Source organism: Ovis canadensis, chromosome 13, assembly GCF_042477335.2.
Source record: "Ovis canadensis isolate MfBH-ARS-UI-01 breed Bighorn chromosome 13, ARS-UI_OviCan_v2, whole genome shotgun sequence".
Lineage (NCBI taxonomy): Eukaryota > Metazoa > Chordata > Mammalia > Artiodactyla > Bovidae > Ovis > Ovis canadensis.
The window spans coordinates 82057771-82081391 of NC_091257.1; the positions used below are offsets into that span (position 1 = coordinate 82057771).

The 23621-nt window shown below is 41.0% G+C and overlaps 1 protein-coding gene across 1 annotated transcript in view; it reads left to right on the forward strand.

The window, feature by feature from the left end:
- CTNNBL1 (catenin beta like 1) overlaps window positions 1-23621 on the forward strand; it is a 161630-nt gene that overhangs the window by 83053 nt on the left and 54956 nt on the right. Inside the window, exon 11 of the mRNA XM_069546951.1 lies at window positions 14688-14869. Coding sequence (XP_069403052.1) covers window positions 14688-14869 — 182 coding nt within the window. The remainder of the gene's footprint in view (window positions 1-14687; window positions 14870-23621) is intronic.

A 23621-nucleotide genomic window follows, 5' to 3' on the forward strand; every position in this document is an offset into this window, starting at 1 on the left:
AATGTGTATACCTTTATTTTCACCACAAGGAAGATATAAGATACTGTCGATGGAAGAACACGCACAACATGAGAGCTGTGAGTTAAGTTTTATTTGGGGCAAAATGAGGACTGTAGCCTGGGAGACAGCCTCTCAGATAGCTCTGAGAACTGCTCTGAAGAGGAAGTGGGGAAGTCAGTTTATATGTAATTTTGGTGAAGGGAGATACGTGTACCATTTTGGCAGAGTGTTGCTGCTAATCACGAGGAGCAGCTGTCTCCATTAATGATTTTATTGCTTTCCTAGATAGGAGGGGATGCAAGAAATTAGGCTCAGAAAATCTTCTCCTGTCCTCACACCATACACAAAAATAAACTCAGCATGGCTTAAAGACTTTGATAAAGACATGACACCATAAAACTCCTAGGAGAGAATACAGGCAAAGCATTGTGACATAAATCATAGCAGTGTTTGCTTAGGTCAGTCTCCCAGTGCAAAAGAAACAAAAGCAGAAATAAACAAATGGGGCCTAATCAACCAAAGGAGCTTTTGCACAGCAAAGGAAATAAAACGAAGGGACAGCCTCCAGAATGGGAGAAAATATTTGCAAATGATGCGGCAGACAAGGGCTTAATTTCCAAAATATACAAACAGCTCTTACTGCTCAATGTTAAAAAAAAACAAAAACAACCCAGTCAGAAACTGGGCAGAAGACCTATATAGGCACTTTTCCAAAGAAGACATATGGTACAGATAGCCAAGATAGTCAACAGGTGCATGAAAAAATCTGCAACATTACTAATCATTATAGAAATGAAAGTCAAAACTGAAGTGAGGTATCACCTCACACCAGTCAGAATGGCCATTGTCCAAGAGTCTACAAGTAATAAATGCTGAGAAGTGTGGAGAAAGGGAGCCCTCCTACCATGCTGGTATGTGTGTGCTCAGTCGCTTCCGTCGTGTCCAGCTCTCTGTGACCCTGTGAGCCGCAGCCTGCCAGCCTCCTCTGTCTGTGGGACTCTTCAGGTAAGAGTACTGCAGTGGGTTGCCATTTCCTCCTGCAGGGGATCTTCCTGACACAGGGATCAAAACCGCATCTCTTAATGTCTCCTGCATTGGCAGTCAGATTCTTTATCACTAATGCCCCCTGGGAAGCACAGTGGGAAGCTAGTGGGAATATAAATCGGTGCAGGCCCAACAAGAGAGAGGTTGCTTAAAAAACTAAACATTGAGTTACCATACGATCCAGCAATCCCACTTTTGGGGCATATATCTGGAAAAGACGAAAACTGTAATCTGAAAAGATGCACGCAGCACGGTGTTTCTTAGCCACATTACTTAAACCAAGACATGGAAGCCACTTGTGTCCATCAACAGATGAATGGGTAAAGAAGATGTGGTTATATATACATACAATGGAGTATTACTCAGCCATACAAATAATGAAAGAGCCATATTCTCTCTCATAAAAGAGAATAAAATATTGTCATTTGCAGCAACATGGCTGAACCTAGAGATTATCATTCTAAGTGAAGTCAAAGAAAGATAAATACATTAAGTCACTTATGTGTAGAATCTTAAAAAAATGATACAAATGAACTTATTTACAACATAGAAATAGACTCACAGACATAGAAAATGAGCATATGGTTACCAAAGGGGAAAAGTAACCAATATTATTTATCAATAAAAAAAATTATGAATCTATTTTACATTCATTTTTTGTAGTAACTCTTTAAAATCCAGTGTGCATTTTACATTTACATCTGAATTCAATGCTAGGTTTTCATTAAAGTACTTGGCTTTTATTTAGATTTCATACAATTTACAGTTGAAAAAGTAGATTCCCAAATTTAAATACACTTATTCCAAACATACATAAATATTTCAAAGTATCAATTTTTAAACTTAAATTTTAAGTTTCCTCTACTTAAATCTGAAATTTAGCTGTATTTCAAATACTCCATGGCTGTATGTGGCTAGTGGCTACCATATTAGATACTGCATGTATAGATCATTTTTATCACCCTCTGAAATTTACTTGATCCCTTTTACAATCAATTCCCATCAATCCAGCTTTGGCCCCAGTCAACCATTGTCTTTCTAGAATTTCATATAAATAGAATCATACAGTGTGTGTTTTGTTTGGCTTATTTAACTCAATAGGTTGTTTTTGAGGTTCATTTACTTTGCATGTATCAGTAGTGTGTTTCTTTTTTATGCTTAGTTCAGTTCAGTTCAGTCACTCAGTTATGTCTGACTCTTTGCAACCCCATGAACCGCAGCACGCCAGGCCTCCCTGTCCATCACCAACTCCCGGAGTTCACTCAGACTCACATCCATTGAGTCAGTGATGCCATCCAGCCATCTCATCCTCAGTCGTCCCCTTCTCTTCCTGCCCCCAATCCCTCCCAGCATCAGACTCTTTTCCAATGAGTCAACTCTTCGCATGAGGTGGCCAAAGTACTGGAGTTTCAGCTTTAGCATCATTCCTTCCTAAGAAATCCCAGGGTTGATCTCCTTCAGAATGGACTGGTTGGATCTCCTTGCAGTCCAAGGGACTCTCAAGAGCCTTCTCCAACACCATAGTTCAAAAGCATCAATTCTTCAGCCCTCAGTTTTCTTTATAGTCCAACTTTCACATCCATACATGACCACAGGAAAAACCATAGCCTTGACTAGACAGACCTTTGTTGACAAAGTAATGTCTCTGCTTTTTAATATGCTGTCTAGGTTGGTCATAATTTTCCGTCCTGGGAGTAAGTGTCTTTTAATTTCATGGCTGCAGTCACCATCTGCAGTAATTTTGGAGCCCAGAAAAATAAAGTCTCTCACTGTTTCCACTGTTTCCCCATCTATTTGCCATGAAGTGATGGGACCAAATGCCATGATCTTAGTTTTCTGAATGTTGAGCTTTAAGCCAACTTTTTCACTCTCCTCTTTCACTTTCATCAAGAGGCTTTTTCCTCTTCACTTTCTGCCATAAGGGTGGTGTCATCTGCATATCTGAGGTTATTGATATTTCTCCCAGCAATCTTGATTCCAGCTTGTGCTTCCTCCAGCCCAGCATTTCTCATGATGTACTCTGCATATAAGTTAAATAAGCAGGGTGACAATATACAGCCTTGATGTATTCCTTTTCCTGTTTGGAACCAGTCTGTTGTTCCATGTCCAGTTCTAACTGTTGCCTCCTGACCTGCATATAAGTTTCTGAAGAGGCAGGTCAGGTGGTCTGGTATTCCCATCTCTTTCAGAATTTTCCAGTTTGTTGTGATCCACACAGTCAAAGGCTTTGGCATAGTCAATAAAGGAGAAGTAGATATTTTTCTGGAACTCTCTTGCTTTTTCCATGATCCAGCGGATGTTGGCAATTTGATCTCTGGTTCCTCTGCCTTTTCTAAACCCAGTTTGAACATCTGGAAGTTCACGGTTCACATATTGCTGAAGCCTGACTTGGAGAATTTTGAGCATTGCCTTACTAGCATGTGAGATGAGTGCAATTGTGTGGTAGTTTGAGCATTCTTTGGCATTGCCTTTCTTTGGGGTTGGAATGAAAACTAACCTTTTCCAGTCCTGTGGCCACTACTGAGTTTTCCAAATTTACTGGCATACTGAGTGCAGCACTTTCACAGCATCATCTTCCAGGATTTGAAATAGCTCAACTGGAGTTCCATCACCTCCACTAGCTTTTTTCTTAGTGATGCTTCCTAAGGCCCACTTGATGTAGCATACGTTTATTTATTCATTTGTTCATAGACATTTGTTTTTTCTGTTGTTTTGCTATCGTGTATAAAGCTGCTTAAAAGTCTTAAGATAAATATATATTTTCATTTCTCTTGGGTAAAATACCTGGGAAATGAATGACTATGTCATATGAAAGTGAAAGTGTTAGTCGCTCAGTTGTGTCCGACTCTTTGTGATCCCACGGACTGTAGCCTGCCAGGCTTCTCTGTCCATGGAATTCTCCAGTCAAGAATACTGGAATAGGTTGCCATTTCCTACTCCAGGGGATCTTCCCAACCCAAGAATCAAACCCAGGTCTCCTGCATTGCACAGTTTCTTTACTCTCTGAGCCACCAATGACTAAGTCATATAGTAAATGAAATTTACTATTAGAAACTACCAAGCTGTTTCCAAAATGATCATATCATTTTATATTCTTACCAGCAAGGCGTGAGAATTCCAGTTTTCTATCTTCCCTAATTCTTAGTGTAGTCAGATTTTAGTTTTAACCATTTGAATGAGTGTGTATAGTGGCTTTAATTTGCATATAACTGATGACTAAGGTTGTTAAGGGCTTCCCAGGTGGTGCTAGTGGTAAAGAATCCACCTACCAACACAGAAGACCCAAGAGACATGGGTTCAGTCCCTGGACCCTTGGGTTGAAACATGGATTGGGGAGATTCCCTGATGGAGGAAATGGCAACCCACTCCAGTATTCTTGCCTGGAGAATCCCATGGACAGAGGAGCCTGGTGAGCTACAGTCCATGGGGTCGCGAAGAGTCGGACACAACTGCAGCAATTTAGCCCATAGGCACGCATAAGGTCGTTAAACATCTTTTCAGGTTGATGGTTCTCACATCTTTTGTTTAGTCAACCCTTTGTTCAGATTTATTGTCTAAATTTTATTTGGGTTGTGTTACTGAGTTTTAAGTGTCTTTATTCTAGAAAGAAGTTTTTGTCAGAGCCATGTTTTGGAAATATTTTTTTCCTAGTCTGTGGCTTGCCTTTTCATTTTTTAGCAGTGTCTTTTAAAGAGCAAAAGTTTTACTGATAAAGTCTAATTTAAAAATATATATATATATATATTTTTTAATTGTACTTTTGGTATGTCATATAAACTATGTTTCCCTAACCAGGGTCTCAAAGTGTTTCTTTCATCTTTTTTTTAGAATTTTCAGTTTTATGGTTTACATTTATAGATCTGTGATCGATTTTAAATTAATTTTCATATTTGGTGTTAGGTATGAATTGAGGTTCTTGGTTTTATTTATTATTTTTGCATCACTTCAGTTCAGTCGCTCAGTTGTGTTGGACTCTTTGCAACCCCATGAACCGCAGCACGCCAGGCCTCCCTGTCCATCACCAACTCCCGGAGTCCACCCGAACCCATATATCCAATTCTGGCACCATTTATTGCAAACATTGTGTACTTTCCAGTTAATTGCCTTTACACTTTTGTCAGAAATTAATTATCTTACATGTGTGGGTCTATTTTTTGTGCTTTCTGTTCTTCTTCATTGATCTATGTGTCTGTCTTTTTGGCAACACAACCCTGTTCTGACTGTACAGTTGAGTCTTGAAATTATGTGATGTAATTGTCTTACTTAGTGTCTTTTTAAAGACTTTTAACTATTCTAGTTCTATAGTTTCTTTGTATATAAATTTCTAGAAAAACTGCTGGGGTTCTGACTGGCATTCTGATGATTCTGTAGATTCTTTTGGGGAGGATGCACCTCTTTGCAACAGCGAGACTCCCAATCCATGAACATGGTGTATTTCTCCATTTATTTAGGTCTTTGATTCCTTCATCGGTGTTCTGATTTTTAAAGACAACTGATATTTTGTATTTTCCTAGAAATTTTCAATTTCATAGACTTCCAAGTTTATTGATATAAGTTGTCCTTGTATTTGTGTAATTCTGTTCTGTATCTTCCATTTCATCTTTTTCACTTTCTGCTCATTATGTCCTCTTTATAACTCTTAATGTTATCTATTTACATTTCCCTGCTTTCTTACTCGGTCAGCTTTGTTAAAAGTGATCGAGATTGTCTTTGCTTTTGGTTTGGCTTTTTGTTTAATTGTATACTTTTTGCCTTCTCACAAATTTGTTTATGTCTTTAATTCCTTTTTTCTTCTGTCTTTCCATTTATTGTGTTGCCCTTTTCTAAATACCTGAGTTGAATGGTTAATGCTTTTAAAAATAATCCTCTTATTTGAAAATAAAAACATTCAGGATTCCCTGGCAGTCCAGTGGTTAGGACTCTGTGTTCTCACTGCCAAGGGCCTGGGTTCAGTCCCTGGTCAGGGAATTAAGATCCCACAAGCCTTGTGGCACGGACAAAGGGGAAAACAACAACCAACAAACAAACTTTAAGGTTAAAATTTTCCTCTTAAAATGGCTTAGCTTCATCACACAGTTTCAAGTGGTTAAGTCTTATTTTCTTATTACCTTAATAGAAAATATAGGCTGAATAGTATCTGCTTTTCTAATTTGAGACTTTATTTGTGGCCTTGTAGATGGCTAGTTTTTGTGTATATTCCATGGACACTTAGAGTTTGTGTTCCTAGAGTATATCCTGTACATAACTCCTAAATCAATATTTGAAATATATTTTAACTCTTCCATATCCATTTTTTAAAAAACTAATCTGTCAAACTTTGAGAGTAATATTGGTATCTTAACATAACTGGCTTTTTTTTTCCCTTTTATTCTTGACTCTTTTGCTCGTTATATTCTACATTGTTTATTCAGCAAGTAAATGCTAATTCTTTTAATCTTGAATTGTATATCTTTTTTAAATAGTTAAATAGTCCTTTTTATTGCATGTAATGAATTGGTTTTGAATTCTTTTATAATTTTGTATTTATCGTATCCCTTCCTATGGTTTTATTTTAACTTTTTATGTCATTTTATATTATATGTGACTCCTATTAAGAGCATGCTTTTTTTTTAATTTTTAGTCCAATGTGAGAGTTTGTTTTTAAGCAGATGAATTTAATGTGCTTGTTTCTATTACAATGACTGTTGTGTTTGGCCCTTTGCTTCTCTTTATTTTGTTCTGATGGTTTTCTTAAAGATTTTATTTTGTTTTGCCTTTTAGTTCTTTCATTTTCCTTCTGTGGAAGTTAAGCAATTTATTCCATTTCTTTTCTGTTAATGTAATTTACTTTTTGAAAAATGAATCTTGATTTGTTTGTTTATGAACATTTGAAGTGGTACCAAGTCCCTTCAGGATCTGTCCTCTGCCTAATTCTCCTGTGGCTATCTCCGCTCATTCTCCTTTTCCCACACATGTCCTTTCTGTTCTCTAAACCAAACTATTTTAGATTCCTTAACACATTTCTTTGTTTTCTCTGTGTTCCTCACCCTTGATACTTAGGCTAAAGTTCTTTTAAGAAGTGTCTGTCCCTATATCACTTCCCCTTGCCCTGTCCTTACGCCCACACACCCCCTGTTGATTTTAGAGATTAGGTTCAGGCATCCCTTGCTTACCCCTGTGGGAGCACTTACCATCCTGTGTGGCAAGCATCTCTTTGTCCCTGGCTGTACTATAAGACTCTTGAGAGCAGGAACCAGGTTTCCCTCTCTGTATCCCCAGAATCTAGCAGTAATACATATTAGGCGTTCAATAAATATTTTCTAAATGAATAAGGAAAGTCTTGAGAAATATTTTTGCTTTTTAGAATCATTGGGTCATAGAATTGCTGGCAGATCCAGCAGATAGGCCAGAAGAATGAGGAATGATTTATTAAAAGCCATGTAGCTGAGAATGTAACCTCCCGTCAAGAGATATTTAGTCCTGTTTGCCCATGTGAAATTTTTTAGTGTGCAAGGAATATAAAGTAGGGTGGTGGTGAACCTGATCTTCAAGACTGCAGGAAAGCCAGGCATCAGCTGTAGTCCTGGGCTCACTGCCCTGTTTGGCTTGTGCCCATGCTGGGCTTCAGAGCAAAGCCAATGCAAGTGTCTACACTTGAGTTTATCCCCCCTTGAAACACCTGACCCTCTCAACTCTCTTCTTCCATCCTCCTCCTAGATATTTTAGGGTTATGGTTTAGGTATTTATTTCTTATAACCTTTCTACTCAAGGTTCACAGAAGCCCTTCATGTAGATTTGTAGCTGAGTTTCAGCTTTTGTTCCTGAGCACCCTTTGGAGGTCTGGGACCTCTCAGCCCTTACCTCACAGGCCTTTCCCCTCTTCTTTCCCCTTCCCTCCCAGTGTTAGTTTAGTTGTCAGGTGACTTTTTTTCATTCCTGTGTTAAGAGTGTCTGGATTTCACAGTGCTTGACAGAATCAATAAGGGAAAAAAGGCTATTTTTTTTGTTTGTTTTTTTCTCTCTCCGCCAAAGAATAGATGAAGACATTTTGAAAAAGAAGAAAAAAGATTGCTGAGGTGATATTTTAAAATGGAACTCATGCTGTGAAAGAAACAGCAGGTAGCCATCCTAGAGTATAAGAACTCAAAAAGAAAAAAAAGGATTTCTCATTTTTGGTCGTTGTTTTTTGATAAGGAAAGAGAAAATATGAGGTATGGGTGGGACCCACAGAGCCTCTTGGGCGGTGGAGAACTCTTCTCCTGAAAGGAAGAGAAAACCAGAGGCCCTGCATTTCAGGTATCTTGCCCTCATTATTTTGGCTTGGTAGTCAAGAGTTAGGGTTGTTGTTGTTGTCTAGTCACTAAGTCGTTTCTGACTCTTTTGTGACCCCCTGGACTGTAGCCCGCCAGGCTCTTCTGACCATGAGATTTTCCAGGGAAGAATACTAGAGTGGGTTGCCATTTCCCTTTTCCAGGGGATCTTCCTGAGCCTAGGATCAAACTCTCATCTCCTGCATTGGCAGGCAGATTCTTTATATCTGAGCCACCTGGGAAGAATTAGGGTACAAAGAGGATATTTGGATGATCCTTGGCTGGCAGCCAGAGAGTTAAGATATGAACATGAACCAAGTGGCATTTTGGTAGTCAGGAATAGTTGAGAGAAAAATAAAATTTGGGAGAATTACAGTTTATCTTGCAGTTTTACAAAGTGATGAGATTTATAGGGTCCAATTCACAGAAATAAGACTAAATTATACCTATGGGGCCATGGCTATCTTAGAATTTAGCAGAAAATGAGGGTGGAGCCGTAAAGACGGCCTCATTGCCCCTGGATAGAGACTGATTTGCCATTTCTTTGTGCTTGGTTACAGAAGTCTATCTTTGGTAAGATGTTGTTGCAGATTTAAGATTTCAATGTACCGGGTTTAATTACAGACTGTGCTCCGAAGCGTTTGCTTCTTGCCTCCACAGAGCACTTTTAACAGTATGTCCTTTTATCAGATGGTTCAGTGTTCTCTGAGAAACAACAAAGCCAGTGGGAGACAGAAGAATTACATTGTCAGTTTCCTTGAAAACATTGACATGAAGCTTATTACTTCTGTTGTAAAACCCTGTTCCAGTTGAGACCACCGTGATCCCAAGGGATGTGTACAATTGCAGCTTGGGGTTGTGTAGCAGAAATACAGTGAACCCATGCTGATTATTAACTGTATAGGCCAAAAGGAAAAAAAGGAAAGAGAAGGGTATATTCATTCATACGTCCGTTTTAGGAACCATCAATTTTTTTTTTACTCTTGAGTTTTTTTTTTTCTTTCAGTTTTACTAACTATAATTATTTTGAGATTCTGCCACGTGTAACAATTGTTTGTCCCTTTTTCTTTGCTGGATAGTATTCCATTTAAGAATACATCAGTTTGTTTATTCATTTGTTGATGGACATTTAGATTTTCAGTTTTTTGCTTTTAAGAACAAAGCTACTGTTAATATTCATGTATGAAATCTTTGGGTGAACAATATTTTTCATCTCTTTTGGATAGATATCTATGAGTTGAATCCTATCTGGGATCAGTATGACAGTTAATCCTATCACATCTGGATCATATGATAGGTATACATAGTGTTTTGTATTTTAGTCATTCTAGTGGGTGTGTATATAGGTGTCTTGTGGTTTTAATTTGAATTTCCCTCATGGCTAATGATATTGAGTGTCTTTTCATGTGCTTATTTGCCATCTACATATCTTCTTTGGTAGTGTATGGTCAGATCTTTTGCCCATTTTGAGCAGGGGTAAGAGTGGTTGTCTCATTATTAATATTTCTTTCTGTGTCATAGATACACTCTTGTCAGATATATGTTTTACAGATATTTTCTTCCAGTCCATAGCTTACCTTTTCATTTTCATAACATAGTCTTTTGAAAAGTTTTTATTGGGGATTAAGGGGGTGGCAGTCACTGCACCACGCATCTCACAGGATTTTAGTTCCCCAACCAGGAATTGAATCCAGGCCACCACAGTGAAATCCCCAAGTCCTAACCACTAGACTGCCAGGGAATTCCCAGAGAAGTTTTAAATTTTGATAAATAAAATTTTTTCACTTGTTCCAGTGATCTTTTTTCTTTTTACTTTTTTCTCTTTGAGTAAACTTGGGTAGTTTGTGTCTTTTAGGGAATTCATTTTATCCAAGTGGTAGACTATTTTGGCATAAAGTTGTTCTTGAATATCCCCTTATTATCCTTTTAACTCCTATATAATCTGCAGGGATATATGCCTTCTGCTATTTCTAATGTTAGTCATTTGTGTCATCTTTTCAAAGAATCAGTTTTTGTTTTCATTGATTTCTACTGGTTTTTTGTTTGTTTTCTGTTTCAGTGATTCCTACTCTGATCTTCATTATTGCTTTTCTTCTGATTGCTTGGGGTTTAATATGCTATTTTTCTGATTCCTCAAGAAGGGAATTTGAGATCACTGACCTGACATCTTTCTTGAATTTTCTAATATATATTTAATGGTATAAATTTCCCTCTAATTGCTGCTTTAAACCATGTTACACACATTTTAATATGTTGTATTTTCAGTTCAAAACACCTTCTAAATTCTCTTTTGATTTCGTCTTTGACCCATGATATATTTAGAAGTGTATTATTTAGTTTTAAAATATTTGGGAATTTCCTTCCTTTTTTTTTTCTTTTGGCCATACCTTGTAGCATGGGGGTGGATCTTAGTTCCCCAAGCAAGGATCAAACCCTCATCCCTTGTGTTGGAAGGGTAGAATCTTTATATATGTGTGTGTGTGTGTGTGTGTGATTTTATTTGTTTATTTTTGGCTGTGCTGGGTCTTCATTGCTGTGCAGGGGAGCCGTGGAGTCTTAATCTCTGGACTGCCGGAGAAGTCTCCCACATGTCTTTCTTTCTGTTTTTGATTTTTACTGTGTTTTTTATGTCTACTATAGTGCTAGAAACAAAAATCTTACCTTTGTTTTCTACATATTTGTTTCATTTTCTGGCACAGGCAGTCAAGAAATGGTTGGTACTAGTAGTTTATAAAAAATGAATGGGAATAGAAATGGAAAAAAATGAATCTAGCAATATAGAAGACTGCCACTATTCTATTTTAGAGGTGGAATATCTCTTAGCATCTGCCATAGCACTTGTGTTCTTTGGCACTGTACTTTGAGAGCACCTGTGAACTTAGTCATGTTGATCTTATGTCTAATTCATAGGAATCTTGGATCCTGGAAAGTGATATATTTGGGGTGCTAAAGGGAAATGAACTTAATCATGTACATTTTAAAGCAAACAAAAATGATCTCATATGGCATTATCCAAGATTTTTTGCAGAAATAAGTTTATGCTTCACAGTGTCTTTTAAAGAAGACTGTCACTGCCTATCACTCTTTTTCTTGATTCCTCACAGTCATCTGGTTGAGAAGGGAGTGGACTTTAATTCTTTTACTTGTCTTTTGAATAAGTTTCCTCTAGGGTTTAATCCCTCTTTTCTGCATATTTTGTTCACCCTCTTAGGGTAATCTTCACATCATTGATTCAATTACTAGCCATAGGTTTAATCATTCTTACACATGGGATCACAAAGAGTTGGAAGTGACTGAGCACACACATTTCCCTCCATTTAAAAAAAAATCATTTATTTATTTATTAATTTGTGTTTGGTTGCGCTCGGTCTTCGTTGCTGCACATGGGCTTTCTGTAGTTGCCGAGAGCCAGGACTGCTCTCTGGTTGCGGTGCACAGGCTTCTCACTGTGGTGGCTTCTCTTGTGAAGCACAGGCTCTAGGGACTCTGGCGTCAGCAGTTGCAGCTTGCAGGGCTCAGTGGCTGTGGCGCGTGGGCCCAGTTGCTCTGCAGCGTGTGGAATCCTCCCGGACCAGGGATCGAACCCCTGTCCCTTGCATTGGCAGGCGGTCTGTCATCCACTGTACCACCAAGGGAAGTCCGTTTCCTTCTATTTTTAATCTCATTCCTGGACTGCAGACTAGTAAGTCTAAGCTGGTGTCTCACCAGCACCCAGGATCAATCTGAACTCACCTCCTTTCACCCATAGTCTCTTGTTACTTCGTGTTTTTTACCAGTGTCTCTGCCTTCCATGTATTTCCGCTCTCTCTTCTACTTCTTCCTCTTCCCCTCCCTTGATACAGTCCAACCCACTGTAGCAAGTATGATCTTTCTAATACACAGAATCAACTGGCTTCATTTTTTTCCTGCTGCCCCTCTGGCTCTTAATGTTCTCACAGGACCGTGCACCACTTCCCTGAATGTAACACGCTTACTCATGCCTTGTCATATGCTATTGTTTCCTTCTGCTTGAAATACCCTTATCTTTTTTGCTGATCTGAGAAAGTCATCCAGTGTACCTTGGTTCAGGCATCATCCCCTTTGTGAGGCCTCCCTGACTCATAGTCAGCCCTCCTCCCTGCATTCATATTCTCCCCTGTATACACCTCCACTGTAGTACATGGCTCTTCTCAGTATACCATGGTCTGCACATCTGTCTCCCCCTGTGAACTGCGCTCCTCAGAAGCATGAGCTGTGCCTCTCTTCACATCTCAGCTTAATATCTGGCACTTGTTAGGTGCTTCGTAAATATTTGATGAAAGAACAAACACACTCAGAATGCATGTTTATTACGAAAGTGTTTCTGTCTAATGAAGCGTAAGTAGATTAAAGCAACAGTGGAAGCTTCCCTCTCCTCCCCTTTCTGCCTCCTCAGAAGGTTCACCTTGGTAGAAGAGTAGATGACTCAGTCCTTTCCCACCAGCACCCATTTTATAGCCGCCAGCATCCACATTGGCCCTGGCATGATGGACAACCTGATGAACCCAGCCAAGACTAAGATAAACTACTTGTCCTCAAGTAGAATAAATATTTCAAATAAAGCCAACCCAAGAAAGTCAGGCCAAACAGCTATTGATTGCTAAAAGCCTTAACTTGAGCCCAATGAATATTCCAAAGTTCACCTCCATGCAGCTTGCCTAAATGGTGATCAATATGCAATTACTGCCCCCTTTAAAGGCGTCTTACACTGCCTACCTGGAAAAGGGTTTAACTTTTAAAATCTTTTGTTTGTTGAATTTGCTTAGGCAGGGAAAAAAGAGAGAGAGACTTGGCTAAACCAGCATCCTTTACCTTTAGCATTTCAAACAATTCTGTTAAATGTGAAATGGTCTGAATGTATACGAAATGGTAACTGGAAGGTGCCCTGTTACATGATGGTCATTCATTTCAAGAGGACTTTTTCTGAGTGGCTAAACAGTAAGGATATTGTATTTCAGTTTCCTAATTTCTCCTCACATGGTTACATGCCCTAGTCATAACCTTTGTAAATTTAAGTTTGTAGAGTGGGATGCTGAAGTCCAGCTGTAGTGAAAACAAATATATTATTTGTCTAGTTTCCTTTCAGAATTTAATTTTGATGCAGAAAAACCCCTCCCTGCTGAATTTAGAAGTGTATTTACCCTCCTCCTGATATTTAAGATTTCATGTCTCACAAATATGCCTTTTTGCTACCCTGCCATAATCAGAGCTCTGTTGTTTTCACTTGCTCTCTTGTCATATTCTCTTAAAGGTGCCTCCTGACCCGCAAGCTCTGTCCTCCAGGCCCTTCATCACACTACTGCCAGATTAAGCTTTCAAAAATCTATTTATGTAGTGCCCTCCTTTTCTTAAACATTTCGTGACTTCTTCAGCGTCAGTGGCATGGAGCCCAGGTTCCTTGGGCAGCACAGCCAGGGCCTGTCGTGACCTGTTCCTGCCCACTTCTCCTCAATCGTCTCACCCGCCCACCCCTGCCCCCGCACCCCCTCATCATTCAGAGCTACTTCCAGTCCCTCCAAGTGACACGCTCTTACAGACCTCCTGTGCCTTTGCGTATACTGCTTACCGCCGCCAATATCATGGCTTTCTCTTCTGTGCCTGGCAGATAATCATACTTCAGACTCAGTTCAGATGTCACAGTTGGAAACCCACATGCAAATCGATGCAGTTGGATCCTTAACTAATACCACATACACAGATTAATTCAAAAATAAAGATCCAAATATAAGAACTAAAACTAGTACACTCTTAGAAGAAAACATAGGTTTAAATCTTCATGACGTTGAATTTGGCAATGATGACACTGTTCTATAATTGCCTAAGGTGATGGTGGCACATTTCTGAATATTCTAAGATCCATTGAATGTATAATTTTAAATGGGTGAATTGTAATGGTGTGTCAACTATATCTTGATAAAGCTGTTAAAGAGAAAGAAAAAGGAAGAATAGGTGATCCATAATCCACACCTTGAAATAACCTGTTAGTATTTTGATCTGTTTCTTTCCAGTGTCTTCTAATGCATATTTTTAATGTATTTTTACATGAGGTAATGCCTCATATGGAATTTTGAATATTATTTTTCATGCTTACCATTATGATCATAAGAACTTGTTCATTCTAACACCTACTCTCCTGATTGTTAATAAGTATGTAATATTCCACGTAGATATACTATAATGTAATAATGTTTTGACTGGTGGACCTTTAAATTATTTTTGCTTTTATTTTTCTTTTTTCCATTGTAATGAATTTTGCAGTAAATACACCTTTTTTTTTTTTTTTAAGACTAGACCATGCTCATGAAATGCCTTATGTAAAACCTCTTTTGTTCCCAGAGAAAAGAAGATCTCCCGGAGCAGTGCCCTGAAAGTGCTGGACCATGCCATGATTGGACCCGAGGGCACAGACAACTGCCACAAGTTTGTTGACATTCTCGGCTTACGGACCATCTTTCCCCTTTTTATGAAGTCTCCCAGGAAGATCAAGAAAGTGGGAACCACTGAGAAGGAGCATGAAGGTAGGGTTCACTGGAGAAGTCAGCCTCATTGAAAGGTGTTAGGAGAAATGGGGGAGATGAGAGCTGCTTTGCAAAGTGCTGTGCAGCTGAGGAGTCGACTCTTAGGTGGAAGTGTGCTACCTTTTTCTTTTTTATCTGCTTATTTTCTGTGCATGGAAAAGCAACCCGGTGACCCCTGGTCACGGATGGCCTTTGCCACACTGCTTCTGGTGGTTCCATTCCCTGCTGGCCTGTTAATAAGCCTGTGCGTGAAGGTTTTGTTTTCTTCACTGTAATTTGTAGCGAGGTGTCTCTCTGATGGAAGACCCTTTTGAAAAGAGTAATGGGGTAGCAGCACATGTCACCTCCGGAGTAGCACTTTCGTGTACTTCTGTATTAAAGTATGATTCAGCCAAGATCAGGAATTGCCGAAATAAACTATTTACAGCCCAGGTGCCCCTTTTTATGTTTCTGCTCCCTGGTGGTGCGCACTCCCAGCAAAATGCCATGAATCGCGGTGCTGTAAGCTGAGTGGTTGCTGCTAGACCAGTCCCGCCCTGCTCTAGTCTAGTGGCCTGCTGCTTCCCTCTCCCAGTAAATGACGGCAGTGCAGTCTGGAAGGCCCCGGATTTATGAGCATTGACGGTTCTGCTGGAGGCTAACAAACACTTGCAGAGGGAATTTACATGGTTGGGTGGTTATTTTAAAGTATGGAGAAAGGGCTACGGGGGGATGAGGTGGTGGTGTGTGTAAAAGAGGAGGACCTGGGCTGGCTGACTGGCTAATTTGGTCATCTTATCAGAAGTTAACATCTGTCCCATGATTTGATTTTTTTTTTTTATCAGTGATTAGTAGAACAGGATAGATATCTGCAGAATCTTTTTTATTCCTTACCCTCCTAGATAAAAGTCTTTTTTCATCTTGACTTGACTTAGTCTCTACCAACTTGAAATGGCTAAAAGGAAGGTGGTGTGGCATGTCTTCAGTGGTTACCACCAGGGATACCTTTTTGATGGAATCCCCTCTCCAGACACAGCAAAAAGTCTGGCAGGGAAGAACTCTGGACTGGAGGTCTGATAACACATAGGAAGTTCAGGTCACTTCAAACCAGGTACTGACTGAAACCCCAGCTGTTGAAACCCCAGCTGTGAACATGTTAACCCCATTGCTGGTTTTTTTTCTTTCCTCAATGGAAATTTATGCATGGGAGAGAGAATGAATGGTCTTGAAGATCTTGGAGATAAAATTTAGGAGACTGTCACCATTCATTGAAATCCTGCCACATTCCTAGCACAGCTGCATTATGTGCTACCTTGTTTGGGCCTTACGAGTGCGTGCTCAGTCACCTCATTTGTGTCTGGCTCTTTGTGACCCTACGGACTATAGCCTAGCAGGCTTCTCTGTCCATGGGATTCTCCAGGCAAGAAATGCTGGAGTGAGTTGTCATCCCCTCCTCCAGGGGATCTTCCCGACCCAGGGATCAAACCCATGTCTGTTACATCTCCTGCATTGGCAGGCGGGTTCTTCACCACTAGTTCCACCTCATTTGGACCTCACAACCCATGAAATAGATGATACTATCCTTGTTCTTTAGATGAGGAGATCAAGTGAGGAAGGAACCAAGCTGTGGTTCTACAGCTAAGTAGCTGTGTGACTTTAGACACTACTTAACTTCTCTGGACTGCATTTTCCTTCCTGCTCTGTTAGATGCAGAAACTAGAGTAGTGAATAAAAGCTCTGATATCGGTACCGTAAGGTCTCTGAGAAGACAAGTGACAGATTCAGTAAGCAGCTGTTTTCCTTCTGAAAAATGTGCCCAGTGGCGTGCTGGTAACAGTACATTTGCTTTAGAGTACCCGTATTAGGAATTTGATAACATTGTATTAGTGAGGGCAATGACTTGGGAAGACAGCTCCTGGAAGGCGTGTTTGGACTATAATGGGCTGGGGAGGATGAGCTCTGCATCCTGAATACACTGGCACCCAAAGAGCAGTGAACCCCGAGGAGGAAACACAGCCCCGGCCCTTCTCCCACCCCGCCTAGCTGCCTCTGCTCCTGGCTGTGAGCAGTAGGGTGTGAATGCAGGCAGGGCGAAGCACGGGCGCCTTGTGCAAGATTTCTTTGTCCTGTCTTCTGGGTCACTCTGCACATGCTCAGTCTTCTGAAGCAAGTGGACCAGGTGTGTGTGGTAAGCTGGAGCACAGCAGCCTCCAGCATCAGGAGTGTTTGCGAACATGTCCAGCCCCAGGTTTTGACCATGCTCTTACCTCCATCTTAACAATTTTCTCTGACCTGTGCACCTGACTGCCTTTCTATCATCCTTCAAGTCCTCAGTTTTAGTGTCACTTGCTCAGGGAAACATAACATGAGCCCCAGGGCTAGAATAGAACCTCTTCTGAAGTGAACTCTTGGACCCTGGACTTTGACTTCATAGCCCTGAAGACTATGAAACTAATAACGTTGTCAACTCTGGATCCCAGGGCCTAGCCCTGTGCTTGACATGTGGTAGATGCACAGTGTATGTTTCTGGACTGCATGAATGGATAATTGCTTCCCTAAAAGACTGCTCATTAAAGACAAACAGGGATTTGGGGCTCTCCAGAACCTGGCAAGGTTGAGTCAGTACAGTTGATGGTTGTTGATCATGCCCCTGGGGCGAGTGGTTTTTCTTCCAGCTTGTTTGGAAGCAAAACCAAGAGGGTTCTTAGCCTCAAGTTTTTCTTTGTCTCATGTGCTTAGATGGAGAAGGAAATGGCAACCCACTCCAGTACTCTTGCCTGGAAAATCCCACGGATGGAGGAGCCTGGTGGGCTACAGTCCATGGGGTCGCAAAGAGTCAGACACGACTGAGTGACTTCACTTTCACTTTTCACCTTCATGCATTGGAGAAGAAAATGGCAACCCACTCCAGTGTTCTTGCCTGGAGAATCCCAGGGACAGAGGAGCCTGGTGGGCTGCCGTCTATGGGGTCTCAGAGAGTCGTACACGACTGAAGCAACTTAGCAGCAGGAGCAGCAGTATGTGCTTAGAAATTATGGCAGAACTGCTCTCCTCTCCTTTAGAGCTGTGCCTTTCAGAGCCCTGTCATGGATAGAACTTCCTTAGAGGCGAGGCCACCCTATGACAAACTCCTTTTGGAAATCTAGCAGCTCCTAATAAAGCACTGTGGGCTGGGAGTTAGCTTGCCTGTCCAGAACCTCTGAATGGCTGCCCTGTAAGCTTCCCTTTCTTGTCAAATTCAAGATTAAGTTCATCCTGGTCCAGTCTCAGCCCCTGTCACTTCTCAAAACTTTCCCAAACTCATATGATAGTAATATAGCCTGGTGTACAGAGGATCCACTGCTTATCCACGGGGTTAATTTTTAAACTCTCCGAGCCTTGTTGTTAAGTTGTGTTTGACTCCTTGCAGCCCCATGGACTGCAGCATTCCAGGTTTCCCTGTCCTTCACTATTTCTCTGAGTTTGCTCAAGTTCAAGTCCACTGAGTCAGTGATGCTATCTAATCATCTCATCCTCTGCTGCCCTCTTCTCCTTTCGCCTTCAGTCTTTCCCAGCATCAGGGTCTTTTCCAGTGAATTCTTGCCCTTTATGTAAAATGCTAGGTCTACCACCGAGGATGGTTGTGAGGGTCAGGTGAAGTAACATATACAAGCTTAGTGTAGACTCTAGAATATGGTAGGCACTTCAGGAAGTATAAGATCTCCACTAAATCTGTCTCCAGTTCTGCCCAACCTGGCCTTAGTCACACATACTCATTCTTCTAGGAGGTCGCTGGGAAGCCAGGCAGAGACTTGCCCACACCCCAGGTTGGGAGAGTGTGGGTTTTATTGGCCTGCAGTCTAATTGCCATGTGATAGCTTCTGGAGAATAGGCAGACTCATTCTTGATGGGACTGTCAGGAGTCCTGATATGCTAAATAGAGGACTGGCATAAAAACAACCATGTTTTATGTTCCCCAAGCCAACAGAAGGGCTTGAGAGAGGACAGTCTCTAGATTAAGCTGACTCTAGAGAGAGAAGGGAAGAAGCAGACACCACCCTTATAACCTAGAATTGCTGGGAATGTAGTTCTTCTTTTGTGAGTTGGGATGAAGAGGGAAAAGAATTATTGTAATTGAAATACATTCATGTTCACATAATAAAACCTTCTGAAATAGATCAGGGGAGGCACTTAGCTTGGGGGATGGGTTGGGAAGAAAAAATTTGCCCTTGGGTACAATAGCATGATTGGCTGCCGCCTTGGTTTTATAGAGAATAGCACAGTATGTATTGTCTCCTTGGAATTAACTGCTTCAGAATATGAGGGAAGAAGAACAGAGCTGGGATCCAGAAATGGCATTTGACCTTTACTTCTTGTCTCTTTTAAAAATTCTTATTAAAATAGGTCCAATTTTCCATGTATTGCTTCATTAGGTAGGTGAGTTATTGAGTTTATAGCAGTTCTAGTTAATTGCGCTGTTTTAACATGGTTCCCCTGGAGGCTATTAGAGGCTTTAAGGGGGTGAGCTACCAGGCAGTGTGTAGGTGTGTGGTGTGCATGGTAGGCATATGTGCACATTTTAGCTCATCCACAATGACAGCGGTTGAGAACAGGTCACTGCTTTAAAGAATACTTTTCTGTCATCTGCAAAGAATTGTAAGTGATTCTGGGGGACTCCTCAAGTCAGGAGGTATGCAGTTGCCTGGTACTTACAGGCTCCTGACAGTGAGGACCTGCAGACCAGAGCTCCCACCACCTACCAGGGTTAGAAAAGGGAAATAGCAAAAGCTTTCCTGCAGTCAGAGAAGAAGGGAGTTTAGCCAACACAGGCAAAAAAAAATTGTATCGTGTCCATGGTGGGCTGTGGTAATGACATGGCATTGTTTAGGGCCGACTTTTAATTTTATAGGGCCTCATACTATGTCCAAAATTTAACAGCCCTATTATGTGACAGGATAATAGGGTTTCCCAGGGTTCCATCTCCAGATCCTTTGCTTCAGCCTGTCCCTCAAGCATTCATTTTCACATGGATTGGCAATGTTGTCCCCCAATTCTTTTTCTTTTTTTTTTAGTTCCTCACACTCTCCTTGATCTCATCTACTACCTACAGCTTTAACCTCTGTTTGCCACTGATTTCCAAGTCTTCAGCCTTGTCTCTTTCCCAGGCTGTAATCAACACAGCTAGTTAACCAGAAGACAGCTGCCCCAGGTACTCAAAGTCAGCTCATTCAAAACCCTACTCATTCCTTCCAAGTCTCTTTTGCTTTTCCTATACTGGTAAATGGCACCACTTCTACCCATGGCACCCTACTCCACACCCAAGGCAGAAATCCACACACCATGCTTAATTCTTAATATTCCCCACATGTACATGAAAAGACTTGGGTTGGTGTCTTGGTCCTGTCATTTTACTAGCTTTATGACTTTGGGAATGTTCCTTGACCTCCCTGAGCCTAGAGTTCCTCAACTGTAAAGTTGGGATAATATTGAAATCTATCTTTTTATAAGGTTGCTATGCGAGGATTAAATGAAATAATACCGATCGACTGCTTAACACTGTGCCTGCTTCACTAATACTAGTGGCTGGGGTGCGGGTAGGATTCCTATTTGTGTTTCTCTTCTTTCTACACTGTTAGTAGTTTTTTTTGTTTTGTTTATTTTGACTCTGCCAGGTCTTAATTGCGGCACACGACATCTTTAGTTGCGGCACGTGAGATCTAGTTCCCTGACCAGGGATCAAACCCAGGCCTCCTGCATTGGGAGCTTGGAGTCTTAGCCACTGGACCACCAGAGAACTCCCTCTCTTGGTAGTTTTAATTAAAAGTACCCTCCAGATGAAGTCCTTTTCCCCCTGAGTCTGCCATTTAAGGAGTAGATGTAAACATCCCAGTCTTGATGAGACAAGACCTCCCCCACAGAGGGTATGACTGGGGAGCCCCAGACCCCCACTGCTTCATATCATGTAAACAGAGAATTCAAAGATCCCCCCACACATAGTTTTTTCTGTGTTCCTCAAGCTTGAAAATCCCAGAGTTGATTATAGTGATCAGAACAATGAGCAAGTGAAGAGTAAATGGTATTTAATTTTAAGAGTACCATTAAGCCATCTACTAACAGGCACTTTTATGTTAAACAAGGATGGAAATGTCTGGCTGTTGTTTTTTGTTGCCATCCGAAAACCTTCTAACTGAATAGTTCCTGGATCCATTTCTTTTCTCTCCCTCCAGCTACTTGTCTCATTGCTGACCTCAGATGACAAACATAAGGATGCTGAAATAAGCAGTGTTTGGACTTAAGGGGTTCCTCTTAAGGCTTCCTCATCAGGCTTCAGGGAATGATTCTGAGTGTTGCACAGCTGGTTTGCTAACTGGTTCCAGTCATATGAAGGAGTAACAACCCACCGGCCTTTCTCAAGTAGAGCACAGCGCAGTAGCTTGCCACTGAGGAAGACAGTAAAGCAGTGGATATATTTAGTATCCTGGAAAGTGCTCCTGCCCTTTTGTAGGAAGAAGGTCATGGCCAGCTCTCATTTTATTGGGCATCTGATCTTCCCGACCCAGGGATTGAACCCAGGTCTCCTGCATTGGCGGGTGGATTCTTTACCTCTGAGCCAGCTAGGAAGCCCCTGTACTGATATACCAAGGGTGTTGTAGGTGTATATACTTTATGAATTAGGCATTTCTATCATCTTTTTATAGGTGAGTCTCAGAGAGTTTGTTAACTACCAAATACCTTTCAACAAGCGAGTGGCAAAGCAGAAGTTTAGCCTAGTCCGCTTCTAAAGCTTCTTCTAACACCAATGGCTCCAGTGGTCTTCTGGTTGGTACCCAGAGGCAACAGAGCGTCGGGAAAAGGAGGACTGTCTTTGTGAGACAACTTGGCTTCACGTCCCAGCTCTGCCCCCAAGCTAGCTGGTAGCCTTAGGGAAGTTATTCTTTCTAGACCTTCCATTCCTCTTCAGTCAACAAGCCAGATAAAAACCTCCCTCAAATTGTTGTGGGAAGAATAATGATCATGAGCATCCTATATAGTCTCTAGCAAGTAGACATTTACCAAACGGCGAAACAGCTGCTGTGTCTCCACTTCCTTTCGAAAATAGTCATCCTTACCTCTCTGATTTCACATTCACATTTACATGTCACATGTAGTCTCCTTGACTTTTGTGGGTTTGAAGCCCAGTTGTGGACCAGGACTCCATATGTGGGGAGGCTGGGTTATAACAAGAGCTACCAAGAGATGAGACAGCCAGTTTATCGTGATGGCCTGCCAGTCAGGACCCTTAGGTATAATCCTGGTTGTGCTAGTCCTGTCAAAATTCACCACATCTTGAATGAAGTACCAGACCTTTCTATTTCCATCTGATGCTCTGTGGATAAGAGCCCTAACGGTAGATGAGTGAGGCTTCATTCATTCTTTTATCAAACAAACCACTAGCTCTTCTTTGCGCCAGGCGTGGTGCTGTAGATGGACGGTGAATAAGCTCACAGTCCAGTTAGGGAGACATGGAAACCTGTGTTTATAGTACAAGGGAAAATGATAGAAGAGAGCACAGATCAGGGGCTCCTAGGTGGTGGAAGAACAGATGGAGGTTAGAAACAGCTCCACCTTAGCAGTGTGGCTCTTGAGCCAAACCTTAGATCTGAGTTAGCCAGGTGAAGTGAAGTCGCTCAGTCGTTTCCGACTCTTTGCAACCCCATGGACTGTAGCCTACCAGGCTCCTCTGTCCATGGGATTTTCCAGGCAATAGTACTGGAGTGGATTGCCATTTCCTTCTCCAGGGGATCTTCCTGACCCAGGGATCGAACCCAGGTCTCCCTCATTGTAGACAGGCACTTTACCGTCTGAGCCACCAGGGAAGTCCATTAGCCAGGTGAAGGAATGTTAAATGAAAAAAAAAGGCACCATGTATAAAATAAAAGATGGGAGGTACAGGCTATAGTGAGCCTTTAAACCTCACTGCCCCTCAGAATCATATGGAAACTTGTTTAAAATGTAGCCTCCTGGGACATGTTTCAGAGTTTCTGATTCCACCAGTCTGCATTATATTGGTGGATCTGTACTTTGTTAAGCTTGCCACGAGTACCCTCTGAGACCAGTCTGGCACCAGCCCTTGGTAAGAAGAGCATGGAGCAGAAGATTAGACTAGTTAAGCAGAAGCCAGACCTTGGAGGACTCTGCAGAGCTGTTGTGAGGACTGACTGAGTTAATACATGTGCAGTGCTTAAGATAGTACTTGGCACATGGTAAGCATTCATTAATATTGATAGTTATTGCTGTTCTTATATTATGATTAAAAAAAGCCTCCTCCAAATTTTTATATGTCATAGGTATAGTACTAATTTTAATTATTTTGACTATTTCAGCTAATTTAGCATAAACTCAATTTTGATATTGAGGGCCTGGGTGGAAAGAATGAAGGAGAAACATTTATCACTGTTTTTCTTCTGCGTTTTCATTTTGCCAGGGAGAAACTTAGTTCTTCAGTGGCAGCATTAGCTGAATTCTTATTTTGGATATAGAATTTTCCACTGGCACATTTATTATTTTGTCAATATGACTCTGTTAGTTTTCATTTATTATCTTGATTAAATTTTATAGAAATAGTTTAGTATGCAGCATATCTCCTTTATAGAAGTAAAACCAATACCAGGAATGTGGAAACAGCAGTCAAGAAATAGCCAAACCTTTATAGGTTATTTCTTCAGTGTTGGGTGGTACCAAAATGAGGAATAACTTAGGAGCTAGACAGTAATTAAGTGGTTTGTTAAACCTGGCTTATAATAACCTGGTTTAT